Below are 15,846 nucleotides of genomic sequence, written 5' to 3'. Positions count from 1 at the left end.
TTTGAAAATGTCCATAATAATTCCTATGACTATTGACATCATGGTCCGTGGAAGGTTCATAACGTGGCATATGCCCATAAGCAAGTTCTCTAAGAGTTTTATTTCCATCCCCAGGAGCAGACCAATATCCAGACATGATTGGCTCAAAAGCTAAGTAACTATGTTACAAAGCTCAGAATTTGGTTTTTAAAGGGTTTGGATTTTTGGGAAAAATTTGGTTTTGGTGGGAGACATTTGAAAATTTGGTTTAAAATGGGAGTAAAAATAAAAATTTGGTTTAAGATGGGAGCAAGTAAAAATTTGGTTTTAAAATTGGGAGCAAAGTAGAAATATTTTTTTTTTTTTTTTTTAAAGAAAAATAAAATTAAAAAAAATAAAATTTGGTTTTTGAATGGGAGCAAGCCCACTGTGCAAGCCTCTAATGAAATGGAAGGAAGGCTGCGGCCCACAATCGGTTATCAGCTGGGTTTAAACCCAGAGTCCAAAATACAAGTCCAATGGAAAAATTTAAACAAGCCCACACAAAATAAATACAAGCCCACAAATTAAACAACAAGCCCACACATAAATTATTACAAACCCAAAATAGAAAAATAAAAAGCCCAAAAAATTGGGTTAATTATTACAAGCCCACAAATAAAAAATTGGAAGCCCACAGGTTGGGTTCTCTCAATTGAATGGGTTTAGGCTTACCTTTTTAGCACAGCCCAGCTGCTCTGATATTGTTGCAAAAACCCAGTTGGGTTTTGGTTCTTTTCCTTGGTGGCGTCCCAGCAGAGGAAAAACAGGTTCAGAATCAGCAGGTCCAACAGCAAATGAAATGAAGCAGATGCAGATGCAAATGCTATGCAGTGAAATGCAAAAATAGCTAATAAAAAAAACACAGAGAAAACAACCCGAATCCCCGGCAGCGGCGCCAAAAACTTGGCAGGCCTTGAAAAGGGTATAGAAATTAAGCGTGATAAAAACGGGGGCCTACAGTAATACCGCAAGTGCACGGTCGTCGGTTGTAGCTCGTGCAAGTACGGGTCGATCCACAGAGATCGGGTGTGTTTTGGAGTGTTTAGCTATTTTGGGTTCTAAATTGCTATTGGGCTATGAAGCCTTTTGGCTTAATTTGGGCTTTGAGTACTAATGGGTTTGTTCACAATAAAATGAACTGAGCTTGGGCTCAGTTTGGTCTTTGAAGTGCAAATGGGCTTTGGCCTTAAACTTAGGCTTTTGATTAAGCCCACAGTTGAATTGGATTGGGCCTTAATGAATTTGGGCTTTGGATTCAGTCAAGGTTCTGGGCCTTTGGGCCTTTGAGGAACTGAGCTTGAGCTTTGAAAGGTGGGCTTTGTTTCAGTGAACTGATTTGAGCTTTGGGCTCAACAGTTCAACTGTGAATTGGGCTTAGGACCTTGGACTCAGTTGGCCTTGGAAGGCAGCAGGAGAAGAAGGGGCAGCAGCAGCAACTTGGCAGAGCAGCAGGCACCAGCAGCAGCACAACAGCACAAGGCCAAGAAGAAGGAAAAACAGTGCAGCAGTGCAGTACTGCAGGTGAAGCAACAGCAGCAGTGCTGGAGAAAGAGATGGCAGCAGCACAAGAAGTGGCAGCAGCAACAGAAGAAGTGGCTTGGATGCAGGAGGCAGCAGCAGGGGAAAGCAAAGCAGCACAAGTGCTGCAGCAGAAGAGAAAGGCAGCAATGCAGCAAGGGGAAGCAAATAACAAGGCAAAAACAATGCAAAACAAGAAAACAAAGCTAATGAAAACTAAACAGTGAACAAAACACAAAGGAGCAAAGTGAAAATGACACAAAGGCAGGGGAAATGGTTAAGCTAACATGGAGCTAAACTAAGGCACTCTTTTAGAGTGGGAAGAGAGCTAGCTTGCTCATTGTCACTAGTGAGCACTAGTTTCTCCCCACTACTCAAATAACACAATGCAATAGAGTTAAGCAATTACATGGAGTGGGAAGAAAATTAGCTTGCTATGAGCACTAATTTCTCCCCACTGCTCAATCAAAACAGTGCTTTAAAGGCTTCTAGCCTAGCATTCCATCAAACTAATCATCACAAGACAGTGAATTGGAACAACAAATGAACATTTAGCTAACAGTGACAACAACAGTGAACTAACAGTGAGTAACATTGAGTAACATGGCAAACTAACAGGGCAAAATAACAGTGAGCATAACAGTGAGTAACAGTGAGTAACATTGAGTAACATGGCAAACTAACATAACATGGCAAACTAACATGACAACAAATGCAATTAAGAGTGAAAATGCAACTAACAGGAGCAATGAAAGTTAACAGGAGCATCACATTAAAAACTAACAGTGCAATTTAACATTGGAATTAACCTAACCCAAATTGGGTGGAAACTTGGCTAGTCCAAGAACAGTTTTTACATCTCCTACACATCCCCTTTTATAGTTTTACAAATCCCTAAAATTTCTACAAACCCTAATGTTGATAACCCTAAATTGATTTTTGGGGAAAATCAAATTTGACATACCAATTGGATAATTTCGACCCAACCCATGCTTTGTACTGGCTTTACGCTGCTCGAAATCCCCTATTCTTCGTCTTCTTTGCACTGCAACCCTATCTTGGAGCGAAACCCTAAGCCTGCCTCTCTTAATCTTAGCACCTATGTGAGAAGAAGCTATGAGGGAGAGAGATAGACTAGGGGGTTCGATAGGTGTCTTGGTCGGCTGGTTGTGGAGGTGGTGATGGAAGAGATGGTGGTGGCAGGACATGGTGTCTCTGCAAATGTCGGGGGAAGAAGAGAAATTTGGGGGAAATGAGTTTTGGGGAAGAAGAAGGTGGGTGTTTGTTTGGGTCGATGGGTTTGATGGCTAAGGTGTTGATCGGGATCATCTGAAGTTGATGCGCAGCGAGGAGATCCGTCGGATGTGAAGATGGTAGGTGGATCTAACGGTGGTATGAGAGATGAATCACTTCGACCGTTGGATTGTGAAATACAACAAAGTTAACGGCGAAGATCGAGGTTAGGTGCTGTAGTGTTAAGCGAAAGTATCGAGATTTGATGAACAGCAAGGGAGCGACCGTTGGATTCAACTACCATCTAATCTGAAGGCTTGGAATTTCAGCGCTGTGGTGTTTGGCAGAGACTTCAGATTTTGATGATCTATGAAGGAGCGACCATCGGATGCTTCTGAGAACTGATCTGATGGCTGAGAACGGAGGCGTTTTTGTGTGTAGAAAATGAGGTTGTGCGCACCATTCTTCGCGGCTTCCTTGCGTAATTTCTTCCGGCTTTTCACTACTTTTCTGCTCTTTTCGCTCCGCGACTCATCCGAACTTTATTTATTACCTAAAAATGCAAAATTAATTAATAAAAATATTTATTCTTGAAAACAATGAAAATACAGAATATGGGATAAAATGTAGAATTAATGCACAAAAGATGAGTTAAATGCCAACAAAAAGGGATAAATATATACAATATTTGGCACTCATCAGCAAGCTACAGGACGGGATGCACAGTCGAGTTCCTTTGAAGATAAATCCGTCCAGCAAGAAGAATTGTGCACTGTTGCCTGCACGTACAGCTTCCAATATGACAGAAAAATATGGGTCTGATTGGTATAATGTCGCAAACGAGTCAAACCCCAATACTTCAGTCCGCAGTGATGTTAAGAGGCTACGACGACGACTCAGACCATCAGCCACACGGTTTTGAGTACCAGCTTTGTGTTTGAGGACGAACGTGAAATCCTGCAGATAACTAGCCCACTTAACCTGTCGTGCACTCATCTTTTCTTGATTATCTATGTGCTTGAGAGCGTCGTGGTCAGTAAACAAAACAAAGTCGGAATGAATCAAATAATGACGCCAGTGCTTAAGAGTCCGTATGATGGCATAAAATTCCAATTCGTACGTGCTATAATTACGTTTGGCTCCATTCAACTTTTCACTGAAAAAGGCGACCGGCTTACCTGTTTGGCTTAAGACGGCACCAATACCAACCTTAGAGGCGTCTGTGTGTACTTCGAACGGCAAAGAAAAATTGGGTAAAGCTAATATAGGAGCCGAACAAAGCTTCTCTTGAAACAAGATGAAGCTTGATGTCGCCTCTTCTATCCATGCAAATTTACTATTCTTCGTGCAGTCGGTGATTGCTGCTGCTATAGTGCTAAAATGGGGAATAAATCTCCTATAAAAAGACGCAAACCCGTGAAAACTCCGAGCCTCATGGATTGTTTGGGGGCAAGGCCAAGTACGGACAGCATCAACCTTAGACTCATCCACCGAGATGCCATCCTTGGATATGACGTATCCAAGAAACAGAATACGATCCGTACAAAAAACACACTTCTTTGGAGCAGCAAAGAAATGTTGCTGGCGTAAAACTACTAAGACCTCACGAAGATGACACAAGTGACAATCCAAGTTAGTACTATAAACCAATATGTCATCGAAATAAACGACAACAAACTTACCCAAAAATGGTTTTAATACTTCGTTCATTACGCGCATAAATGTACCAGGAGCATTGGAGAGACCAAACGGCATCACCAACCATTCATAAAGTCCTTCCCTCGTTTTAAAAGCGGTCTTCCATTCATCTCCTGGCCGTATACGAATCTGATGGTAGCCACTACGCAAATCCAATTTGCTAAAAACCGTAGCACAATGAAGCTGGACAATTATATCGTCTAATCGAGGAATAGGAAAACGATACTTTACCGTAATCTTATTAATTGCACGACTATCCACGCACATGCGCCATGTACCATCCTTCTTAGGAATAAGCAACGCCGGAACTGCACAAGGGCTGAGACTCTCCCTGATAAGGCCTTTGGCTAATAACTCCCCCACTTGACGTTGTAGTTCCATATATTCTTTTGGACTCATGCGATAATGAGCTCGATTAGGAAGCACTGAACCAGGAACCAAGTCTATCCGGTGTTGAATAGCTCGAGAAGGAGGCAAACCCTCTGGAAGATTAACTGGGAAGATATCCTCAAAGTCCGATAATAGCTCCTGCACACATGCCGGAACTTCCATAGCAGCTGTAGCCTCACGAGAGAGACCACACAAGAGTAACACCATCCCCTCAGTGAGCATCTCGTTCTCAAACGGACGCCAAGAAAGAAAATTGGAAGCCACGGGAGAAACAGGTGCGTGTACTGCCACATTGGCAGGAACCAGCGTAACACGAGTATGCTTAAATATGAATGAGTAGGTGTTCATCTTACCCTCATGAGTCACTGCTCTATCGTATTGCCATGGTCGACCCAACAGCAGATGACAGGCATCCATCACCACGACATCACACCACACGGCATCTTCATAGACAGAACCAATGGAAAACTTCACAAGACAACGTCCGGAAATAGTTACCTCGGATCCTTTACTAAGCCAGTGAAGGCAATATGGGCTAGGATGTTTTTCCGTGGGAAGCTTGAGTTTCCGAACAGCCTCGTCAGATACCACGTTTTCACAGCTTCCAGAATCAACGATCAAACGGCACACCTTGCCTGCAATGGTACACGTTGTCTGGAAGATGTTCTTTCTTAGCCATGACTCGTCAGCGTCAGCTTTAGGATTAAGAAACGATCGACGGTAGATCATCAAACATTCACCTTGGTCACCTGGCAGGAACACCTCATCGAACTCAGCTGCTGTCTCATCCGCATCAGCAAAGACATCAGCAGTAGTATCCACTTCTGCAAGCAAAGCCTTGCCCGGTCTTCCAGCCTTGCGACACTCGTTTGCCAAGTGATTCGGATCTCCACAACGATAGCACTTAGGACCAGACTTCGTAGGCGTACTAACAACCTGTTGTGCGGAAGCAGTATGAGAAGAAAAAGTCGGAGGACGGCCATTTGCTGCCCGAATCGACTTACGAGATAGTTGTTTCTCCAATCGCAAAGCACGCTGATGAACCTCAGACACAGAATAATAGTCAAACAGATTAAGGGTATCTTGAAAAGTCTCACGCAAGCCCCCTAATTATCGATAGACAAGTTGGTCTTCGGTGTCTGTAATACCTGATCGTGTGACCAAATCATAGAACTCTTTCGTATATTCATCAATTGACCGAAAACCCTGACGAAGATTTTGTAAACGAATATAGAGTTCCCTCGTATAGTTAAACGGTAAAAAGGCCGAACGCATGCACTTTTCAAGCCTAATCCAGGAAGAAATAGGACTTTTACCTTGCTGAATTCGAGACGCTTTCAACTGACGCCACCAAACAGCAGCCCTTCCTCGAAAGCGCGTAGCCACAAGCGGAACCACTCGATCATCAGGAACCCTCTTAAATTCCAGAACTTCCTCCACAGTAGAGAACCAGTCGATACAATCTTCCGGTGATAAACCGCTACCATGAAACTCAGGAATCTCTATGCGGAATGACGATTCCCAACTCCTAGAATCACGCTCACGCCCAGAAAAAGGGGTTTTCAGTATCATTATCGTCATCTGTTCCATCCGAATTGGATTCATCCGTAGGAGGACGACGGCGCTCATGTCGTTGTAACAATGTTGCTACTTGACCGGCGAGCTGCTCAACCGTGCGTGATAATTCATCGTACCTAGTTCTCTCCATCACCTCATCAACTAGAGCTTCGCGAGGACCACCTTGACCTCTACCACGAACCATGTTGGAAGGATCGATACCCAGATTCTGAATAATAAATGGTGTAGGATGTTAGTACTGGAAACGGAAGAAACCACGCATAGATAAAACTTCTCAAAGGAAGAATATGATTATTCAAAGTCTGTCCTCTTTTTTCTTCAGACGAGGACATATATAGGCCTTATTAGGCTTAATGACAATATCTTCTAAGATTAATGCAAATAAAAGGAAATCAACCCAAATACGATATCATGCAAGATATCTCTTATTTCTTAACAAAAATAACAAACATCAAGATATTCCTGCATGGTTGACGAATATTCTTTCGCTGATCTCTTCCTTCCAAATAAGATTCTGCCATATCTTGCACTACATCAGATATGTAACTAGTGACTTGACCCAATAGAATGCAAAAAACAACCGAATTTAGAAGAAGATTTCGTAAAAGCTAAAATAAACACTGCAACAATATAGGTTTCGTAAAAACTAAAATAACCACTGCAACAATATCTGACATAAACAGCATTACAAGTCGAAATACAGTAAGGACTAAGACACCCAAACAGCTTGCGAAGTTGCACCAAAGAAAGTTCAATCCGCCCCTTCTTCTTTTTTTGATCGATTCAATCCGGCCCTTCTTTGTCACATTGTCACTTCTTTTCCAATGAACGCTTCTAATTAATTATCAATTTTCTGTTGAAGGTTGAGTACGGGGAATGTTTTCTGCTTCAGAGAAGGAATGGAGGCTTTCAATAAAAGATTTACATACAGCCGTAGAAATATAAACAGGAATCGAGGAAGGGATCCCGCTGATCTTCATCTTCTTGAAAGTCTTGTTCTGCCAATTATAAGAATAAAGAGACACATCTTTTGTACGTCGACTGGATTTTCTATGATGGACTTCTAGGATCAATTTCTTTGTTCCTGCAATGGAATGAAAAAACAAAACAGCTGATTCTGAAGGTTTGGAAAAACAATAACTAGGTAAGTTGATTGTTTGTTTCTTCCAGCTTTCATCACTCATCTCCTTGTCATTGATTTCATGTATCCATATATCGACAGCAGAAACTCTGCCTCCAGTCAGTATAGCTAGACAACCATTCATTTCTATTAAGTGAACACGACGCAGTTGAAGTAAAGGATATATATTAGGCTGATCTAAAATGAACTGAGGAATTCGGATCTTGCTGAACTTCTCACTTCCAACATCAAATGCCATTATTGTGCAAACAATATCATCATTTCCCCAATTGCTACTCTCGGACATATTGGGGAACCAAAAAATGGAGCCATTCACATATATAGAAGATGAAGGAAGTCCATATGGGGCCTCCTCGATCCTTCTCCATGAATTGTCGCCTAAAGTCAAGACCTCCCAAATGTTGTCATCGACATTGTAATGCATATGATTTTGTAATGCTTGGTGGCAGGATCAAATCCAAATCTATAAGTAGGAACTTCATTAATTCCACCAGAAATATCATTACCTCTCCATGTCGGCTTAACCCATGGCGCTACCTCTCTGGTACTGACACTGTATACGCATACAGAATCCTCGGGTTTGTTACTAAAACAGATCAAACCATTAACAGCTCCAACTATATCAGTGTAGTGAAACGATTTCAAGGTCCTTATGCTGTGAATGGTTAATATTGCTCTGCCTGTAACTTCAGACAATAAGTCAGCAAGCTTGAAACACACTGTATAACCTTTGCACCTGATACCTGCTACAATCCTCTTTTTTGACCGTCTTTTAGGCGGTGGAATGATGAAAAGAGGACGCCCAAGTAGTTTTGATCTGCTAAAGTGCAAATCTATAAAGTACGGATCCTTGATTAAGGAACACCAGCGTTTCGATACGCACTTGAACCGCATAAGTGACTTCACAGGGAGTCTACTTAGGATATCACACAGTACCATCTCATCAACTGCAGTCTCACGACTAGTAGCAGTACTGTTAGGAATAGCTTCCTTCTTATTATGAACACTACTTCTCTTCCTCTCCTTCAACATCAATTTCGGCTTTCCCATGATCCCCTCTAGATTGTCCCTGTCATTTATCCCCAATCAGATAAAAATTCACATTTGTAAGCTAAAAATCCCTAGCTTTTTATTTATTTATTTCCACAAACAACAACCTGCGCAAAAACGCCCACACATACACAAACACACTAAAAAACCGAAACTACCTATCATCATTCAAAAATCATAAAACAACATACGGATCTCATGGAAATACACAGACCGAATTTATAGAATGATGGAATATAAGTGGGATACTTGGTTTACTGATTTTGATAATGAAGAAGGATAGATGCAAAGTTAAATAATTTTTCAATAAATTGATAAACTGTTCAAGAATTAAAACAACATGCTCCTAAGATAGCATACCTTATGGATCAGGCGGACAAGAAGACATGCAGTGGCAAAGTTAGGTTGGTGCTGTTGGCGGTGGCGTGGTGGTGGTAGGGAGATGAAATCAGTCTGCTTAACTTCTGTGAAGAGATACGAAATGAAGGATTAAAAACGAAGAGTTATATATTACCCCTGATTTGACATGGCTGCTTATAGGGGTACCAATTCGTTTGGGAGCGTGCAATACCAAAGGTAAAGAAAATTTTGTCTCATACTAAATTCTATACACCCCATAATAGATTAGTACCCTATTTATAATCTTGTGAAGTTCCGGTCAGATTCAGAGTTACAAACAGATGAACTTCTAATGACTAATGAGTAATTAATATGGTAAGAAAAATGGTCAACAAACTTAAAAAGGAAAACAAATGCAGAGAGAAAACGGTACGACCGTACAAGTGCCCAATGGATGGGCCTGTAGTCGCTTCTTCTCTTATTACTCTTCATCAGTTTTTCCTTGTATTGCACAGCTGCATACGGACAGATGGCTCCCATGCACTGGATTTCAGGGCTACCGAGTGGATTAAATTAACAACACATCAGTGTTCCCTAACAAGTTTTTCTTTATTTTTTCGAAGCATGTTTCCGAACAAGTTGACTTTTAGTCAAAACAAGAAACGCCAAATTATTTATTTAATACTAATTCAGAAAAATCCTTTAGATCGGAAGAAAAATAATTATTAGCTTAAAATTTTAAACTAAATTAATTTCATTAAACACTTTTAAATATTTTTCTTTTATTATTTAAATTTATAAATACATCAGTTACTAAGTGGTTGATTTAGTTTATTTTTCATAAATCAAAATAACTTTCCAAGTCTTTAATTAAGTAAATAATTTTTAATAATTAATTTTAGATTTTTTTTGTTAGGAAATAAAGATTTATTGATATGGAAGAAAAATTATATTATATTTAGGCCAAACGGTGGTATCACGTCCAACCATTCGTCTGATACATTGAATCTTCTATTGTATTTCGCTGCTATTAAAGTTTCTACTAACAAACTCACATTTAACAAAGTTAAGATTATTCAAAATAAAAAAGTAATCCTAAGAAATAAAGTTGTTGAACTAGCTAATCTGATATGTACTATTATTAACAGCGGAAATGGTATTTTAATCATAATTGAAATGATTCAAACTTCTCTCACTAATGTGGAGTACAATTGCATGCAGCGTGAGGTCAACTTTGTGGCTCACAAGTTGGAAAAATATGCTATTAAGCAGAATGTCCAACAACAGTGGACATTTTCTCAAGTCCCGGCTAATCTCTATGATTCTGTGACCCTAGCTGGTGTTTGTATAGTTTATGGGGTTTTCTTTTTTTCCTTTTATTTTCCACTATCAAAAAATAAATAAATATATATACAAGGAATGTCAATATATAACATGGGTATTAAAACGCATGTCATAGATGGGCTAAAGGAAAATAAATGTCCATTATATGGAAGTTACGACTAGCTATGAGAATTCTAAGCTTTTTAATTCGTATAATTTCTTGCTCAGATTTTATCCTTTTGAGTTAGATCTGAGCAAGGATATTTAGTTTTTAAGAATAAAAGTAGTCTAATTTGTAGTTTTAGGTTTCGTTTTTGTTGTTTTTGATGTCTATGAACAGATTTCTTCGCTATTTGGGCGATCTTTTCTTCGTCTTTAGGACGTTTTTATCTTCGCTCTAATAGCGATGCTCTCAAATATCCATGGTGTTTCTTGGCTTGCTATTCACGATTCATCAAGAACATCAATGATTCTGCTCGGATTCGCTTTGGATTCATCTTCAACAAAGGGATTTAGGGCATCCGGATTCGTTTGGATCTACAAGATTTTGGGCAAATTACTCCATTTTAATTGGAGCATCTCTTATTGAAGAAGATAATTATTTCAAATGATCGGAGTTGATTCCGGTTCACACAATCATTCGTCAATACTATTGATACAAAAACCCGTCTTGTTTAACATCAACATGATCTGGGGATGGATTTTTGTTTGGAGTTGGTTGTTCTCTTGGTGTTGGAGAAAGTAATTTCTCAAACTTCTGTGCAAGTAAACTCATATTCGAATTTTCTCGTGAAGTTTCCCTTTCATTAATCTTGGTTGCGATGTAACCAGCACCCTGTTTAATTTCAGACTGGTACCGCACATCAGTTACTGCATTGGCTTCTAATTGGCGGCGTGTATCTGTATTCATTTATCTGTTTCCTTTACATAATTTTTTCTGAAGAAATCCGCGGTTAATCCGCATCTGGATCGTGTCACCCGCTGATCCGCGGGTGATTGAACCGGTCACGGTTCAATTTTCCAAATCCGTAACTTTTATGGTTTGGTTGCGGGTGACCCCTAATCCGCAACCGTCCGTCCGTTGCACACCCCTATACATTAATGAATCAGAGCGCTACTCGTGATAAGCCCCAATTGACCCTCTCATAATATAAGTCGGTCAATGGTTATATGCGAACGATGAGAGTCAATTCTGGCTCACCCGTCGTACCCAACCATCGTAAGTAGAAGTAACTTGTTATAGGGGCAGCATGGCTTATTAGAGGGACGACAATGTGATAGTAATGTCCCTCTAGTTGATTAGAGGATGTCTTATAGGGGATGTAAATTAACTAGATTATCCTCCCCATTTTTTAACCCAAATCAAAGCTAAATTGAAAATTTGTTTTCTTTCTTCTTCTCTTCTCCTCCTCCCATCAACCGTAACCTCCATTAAAACTCAAAGTTTCATCGTCTTCGATTAATCGACGATTCGAAAATTAATCAAGTGTAGTATAATGACTTATATGAGGTATGTTTTGAAAACCCAGTTGCGATTTTGTTTATTTTGTTCGATTTAAGTTTAATTTCTATTGAAAATTAGGGTTTTAGATGAAAATTGAAATTAAAATTTCTGGGTTTATGTGAGTTACGGTTGGTAGTAGTTCAATTACCAACCGTATGTTCTTATATCTGAGAATTTTCTTCAGTTACGGTTGGTAACCATTTTAGTTTACGAACCGTAACTTAGTTACGGTTGGTATCGAGCATTTGGTTACGAACCGTAACTGAGTTACGGTTGGTATCGAGCATTTGGTTACCAACCGTAACTGAGTTACGGTTCGTATCGAACATTTAGTTACCAACCGTAACTGGTTTTACAATTGGGTTTTCTTCAAATTGAATTTTTTACGTACTTTAGATAACTTTGAGCAACAAAAAGCTAGTTGGGACTAATTTAAAAGTACACCCGATCATTTTCAGGTCCTGGTTATTCATTTTGTTGGTTAATTTCTTCAATTGATTGAGATTGACCTTCTCCTCTAAACTTTTTTTTTTTAACTCTAAAAATCTGATTTTGGTTTTGATTTTGAGTTAATATAAGCGAAATTAATCATTAACATTAAATTTGATTATCATCACTAAACTAGGGTATCAATTATGAGAGTTAATTTGTCATTTCCAGTATTTTTTTAATAAGGGACACCTTGAATGATCATGTAATGACCTTTTTTGTCATATTAAAATGCCGCCCCTTTAATAAATCATGCCTCCCCTATAATGGGTTACAATAGAAAGTGTCTTGCTCTCAGTTTGTTTATTCGTGGAATAATAGCTGGCTAGCTAGAGTCCCACGCCCTTGTTAATGCAAGTGCATTCCAAATTCTCAATGAAGCAGTGAAAGTGAAAGTTAGCATTTTTCACCACAGAAGAGAAAAAGTTACTACCATTTTACCATACTAGATAGGAGATATTTCTATAACTAAGCCCAGCCCAGTGAGTCCGCATTAGTTTCTGTTCTTCTCATCGAATTTTGGGGGTTTTAAGCCGCAGATATTGATTCATTTTGAAATTGGGGGTTCAGGTTTTCAATTCTGCCTGAGAGATTCTGAAAATTAACTACAACAAGAAAGACATCATCAGTTTCTAGTCATACAAAAGCAGATAGAATCATCTATTGGTGGTATATGTAGTGTGATCAGAAGCAAAGATTAGAATTGATTATGGGGGTTTTGCACTTCAAGACTTGAGATTGAAGTTTAGGGTTCAAAAATTGCACTGGATGATCAGCCATTTCTGCACTCAAAGGTACTTACTTTTAATTCTCAGCTATATTGGAAAAGGGTCTTTGTTTATTAATTGAAATTGGAGATTAGAGTTTTGAACAAACAAATATTGGGGATCTCTAAGTTCATTAAGGATTACTGTTCAGTTTAGGCTAACCTTTAATAAATGGAAGAAACAATAAATGCATCCTTATACTCAAATGGGGAAGATAGAATCAGTAGGTTACCAGATGCATTGATTCATCAAATTCTCTCTTTCATTGGTTGTTGAATCTCTCAGCCTTATGAAGTTTGCATACACTTGTTGCCATAGGCATGTTTTGCCACAAAATGATACTATGGCTAACATTATCCAGTTATTTGCTCCAAATCTGGAAGACTTCATTTGCAGATTTTTCTTGACACATGATTATTCTATAGAAATCTCTTCTCCACCTTCCGAGGTATATTTTGACATGATACTGAAAGAAAAAGAAGAAGATGAGAATGCATATACATATTCGGAATTGCCTTCAGAGAAAAAAATTGTATATGCTAAACGTGTGGTGAGATATCTCGGAGCGGTTTCTATGGTGAAAAATATGGGATTATCACCTTTTTTCCATGAATTATATAGCTTAACATATTTGCGGAAACGATGTAAGTATGTTTTACTGCCTAGTCAACTGTATGAGAAGGGCAAGGGCAAGGGCAAGGGCATTGCTGCTTAAGCAACTCAACTTTCATTACGTATGAGAGGATCCTTTGTTATATATTTCGATTTTTCTGTTTCTTTCTCAATTTTAGCATAAGAAAGAAGGATTAATACCAAGGATTAACAAAAGTCATGTTATTCTGAATTAGTAAAGATGAGATTATTTATATAACTTTATTATCGTGCTCGTTTCAGTAGTCTTGGTTTACTACAGAAGCAAGATTTTAGCTACTGCTATTACTATTTGAATTTTTTTTTTTTCAAGGTTCTCTCACAAGCTCCCAACCTATTAGACTGTCAACCACCTCGCTTATGTGATTTAAAAAATTTGACGCTGGAAATGTGGTCTACAAGAGGTTCCTTGAGGGCTTTAGCATACTTACTCAAGATATCTCCTAGTATAACTAAAATTTACCTTTGTTCGAAGACGAAGGAGGTAAACTTTAACCAAGCTCTTCAAATTTTATTTTGCATGTGATGTCGTTTTAAAAGTTCTGATACAGCTTCTATGTTTTTGATCTATCTAATTGACGTCATTTGTTCTTTTTTTTATTTTTATTTTGTGGAGCATTTTCGAAACCTTGAGTCTGAGGGGTTACTATTCTTTCTCACTTAGTGACCTATCGGTTGTCATGATTGTTTGGATATAGTCAAATGTAACGGACGCTGGAGATGATTGGGAAGCTGGATTGTCATTGCCAGGAATGTCGTCTCACCTCAAGTATGTCCAGTTTGAAGAAGCAGAAGGATGTGATGCTGAGCTCAAACTCCTTGTTTTTTTTCTTGAAAAACGCAAAGGTTTTGGAGAAAGTTGTTCTATACTTTCGTCCTAGTGCTGCCTCGTCTAAAAGAGTGAGACAAGAGCAATTTAAGGATAAGCTAAGAGCAGTTCCTACTGCTTCAAGTATCAAAATGGTGTTCAAAACTGAGTAGGTGACGTTGTGAGCTTAAAATGGTGTTCCAGTATCAAAATGGTGTTAAGGGATCTTAAAATGGGTGAATTCACAAACTTCTCAAGCAAATTGCCCTATCTGCCGCAGGGAGTGGCAATTCAAACAGCAAGGTAAGTGGTACATGCCTCCTCTTGCTTTTCATCAGTTTTCCGGTCAGAAATTCGATTATATCCAGACTTTGAAACAGTTTGTTGCTGAGGTTATGAAAATGTGAAAAAACTGAAGTGACAAAGAGTAATTGACCCGATGAATCAAACATTTTTCATTATGCTTTGCAAATCATGCATTTATTGCAAACAAATACGAAGAGAGACGAAAGAAAGATCTACAGAGAAAAAGTACAACATATTGTATTTTTGTTCTTATTGGTAGGCACAAACTGATGGAATGTTAGATAAAATTTTAATTCTTCATTTCTTGTCATTCATTCCGATTGTGATCTTCACAGCCTCCACTGCACCTTGCGCCGTGTTCACCACTGCTGTTCCATTCTGCATAATATTTACACCATATATAATTAGTTATATACTCCATTCTCAACAAATCAAAACCAATAAATAAGAATACAATATTACTTATGACCCTAATTTATTTACCTTTTCAAGGAATCCAGGGGTCTTTTCTTCTTCCGGCTTGGCAGCTTTGGATACAGAATCGGCTGCATTGGCAACATGCTCCCTAGCTGTTTGAGCTGTATCGGCAAGGACACCAGAGGTCTCTTCTTTTTTCTCCTGGGCAGTGTTGGTTGTAGCGTTGGCTGCATCTGCTACATAGTCTTTAGTTGCTTTAGCTGCATCGGCAACATGTTCCCCAGCTGTGTTAACTGTGTTCTTAGCTGATTCAACTGTCTGATTAGTAGACATCTTCGCTCTCTTCGAATGATAGATGAGAGATTGAACTTCAAATTGGTGGTTGTATAATAGGATGAAGAGATTGTTTTCTTTTCTTGTTATCTTTGCCAGTCTTCTTGTATGGGTATTTAGAGATTTTAAATCTTACACCTGCACAGCTTTGCCAGTTTATTTTATCTTTTTATTCATTTTTTGTGGTAACAAATGTTAAAAACAAAACTGGAAAGATGGTTGGCATATGATGCAGAGGAAGTACCATTTTTAAGGAAGAGATGGACTAGAGTTTTTTTGT

At 38.9% G+C, this 15,846-nt stretch overlaps 1 protein-coding gene and 1 long non-coding RNA gene across 4 annotated transcripts; one reads left to right on the top strand and one right to left on the bottom strand.

Annotated features, from left to right (window-relative positions):
* Positions 1-7,963: 7,963 nt before the first annotated feature.
* Positions 7,964-11,201, bottom strand: LOC113326865 (putative F-box protein At4g38870). Its single transcript, XM_026574536.1, has 2 exons — positions 10,957-11,201; positions 7,964-8,648 (listed from the first exon to the last, which is right to left on the bottom strand). The coding sequence occupies exons 1-2, from the start codon at positions 11,199-11,201 to the stop codon at positions 7,964-7,966; spliced, it is 930 nt and encodes a 309-aa protein (XP_026430321.1).
* A 1,600-nt stretch (positions 11,202-12,801) lies between these two features.
* LOC113326732 lies at positions 12,802-15,720 on the top strand. 3 transcript variants are annotated; one of them, XR_003348504.1, is made up of 4 exons: positions 12,802-13,078; positions 14,016-14,186; positions 14,401-14,813; positions 15,317-15,720. It is a non-coding gene; the product is annotated as an uncharacterized LOC113326732 (long non-coding RNA). The 3 variants fall into 3 exon arrangements; XR_003348502.1 differs by having other exon boundaries at positions 12,802-14,186; XR_003348503.1 differs by having other exon boundaries at positions 12,802-14,186; positions 15,309-15,720.
* The last annotated feature ends 126 nt before the right edge of the window (positions 15,721-15,846 follow it).

The sequence above is a fragment of the Papaver somniferum genome, unplaced genomic scaffold (genome assembly GCF_003573695.1).
Source record: "Papaver somniferum cultivar HN1 unplaced genomic scaffold, ASM357369v1 unplaced-scaffold_10, whole genome shotgun sequence".
NCBI lineage: Eukaryota > Viridiplantae > Streptophyta > Magnoliopsida > Ranunculales > Papaveraceae > Papaver > Papaver somniferum.
Note: the sequence above shows the minus strand (reverse complement) of the source record. Positions and strands in the feature narration are given on the sequence as shown.

Excerpts from the sequence above, each read along its gene's own strand:
- LOC113326865 (XM_026574536.1), bottom strand. The coding sequence starts at position 11,201 with ATGAATACAGATACACGCCGCCAATTAGAAGCCAATGCAGTAACTGAT. Across the intron at positions 8,649-10,956 it reads GTTGATGTTAAACAAGACGG|GGACAATCTAGAGGGGATCA; the intron begins GTTTTTGTATCA and ends GATAAATGACAG.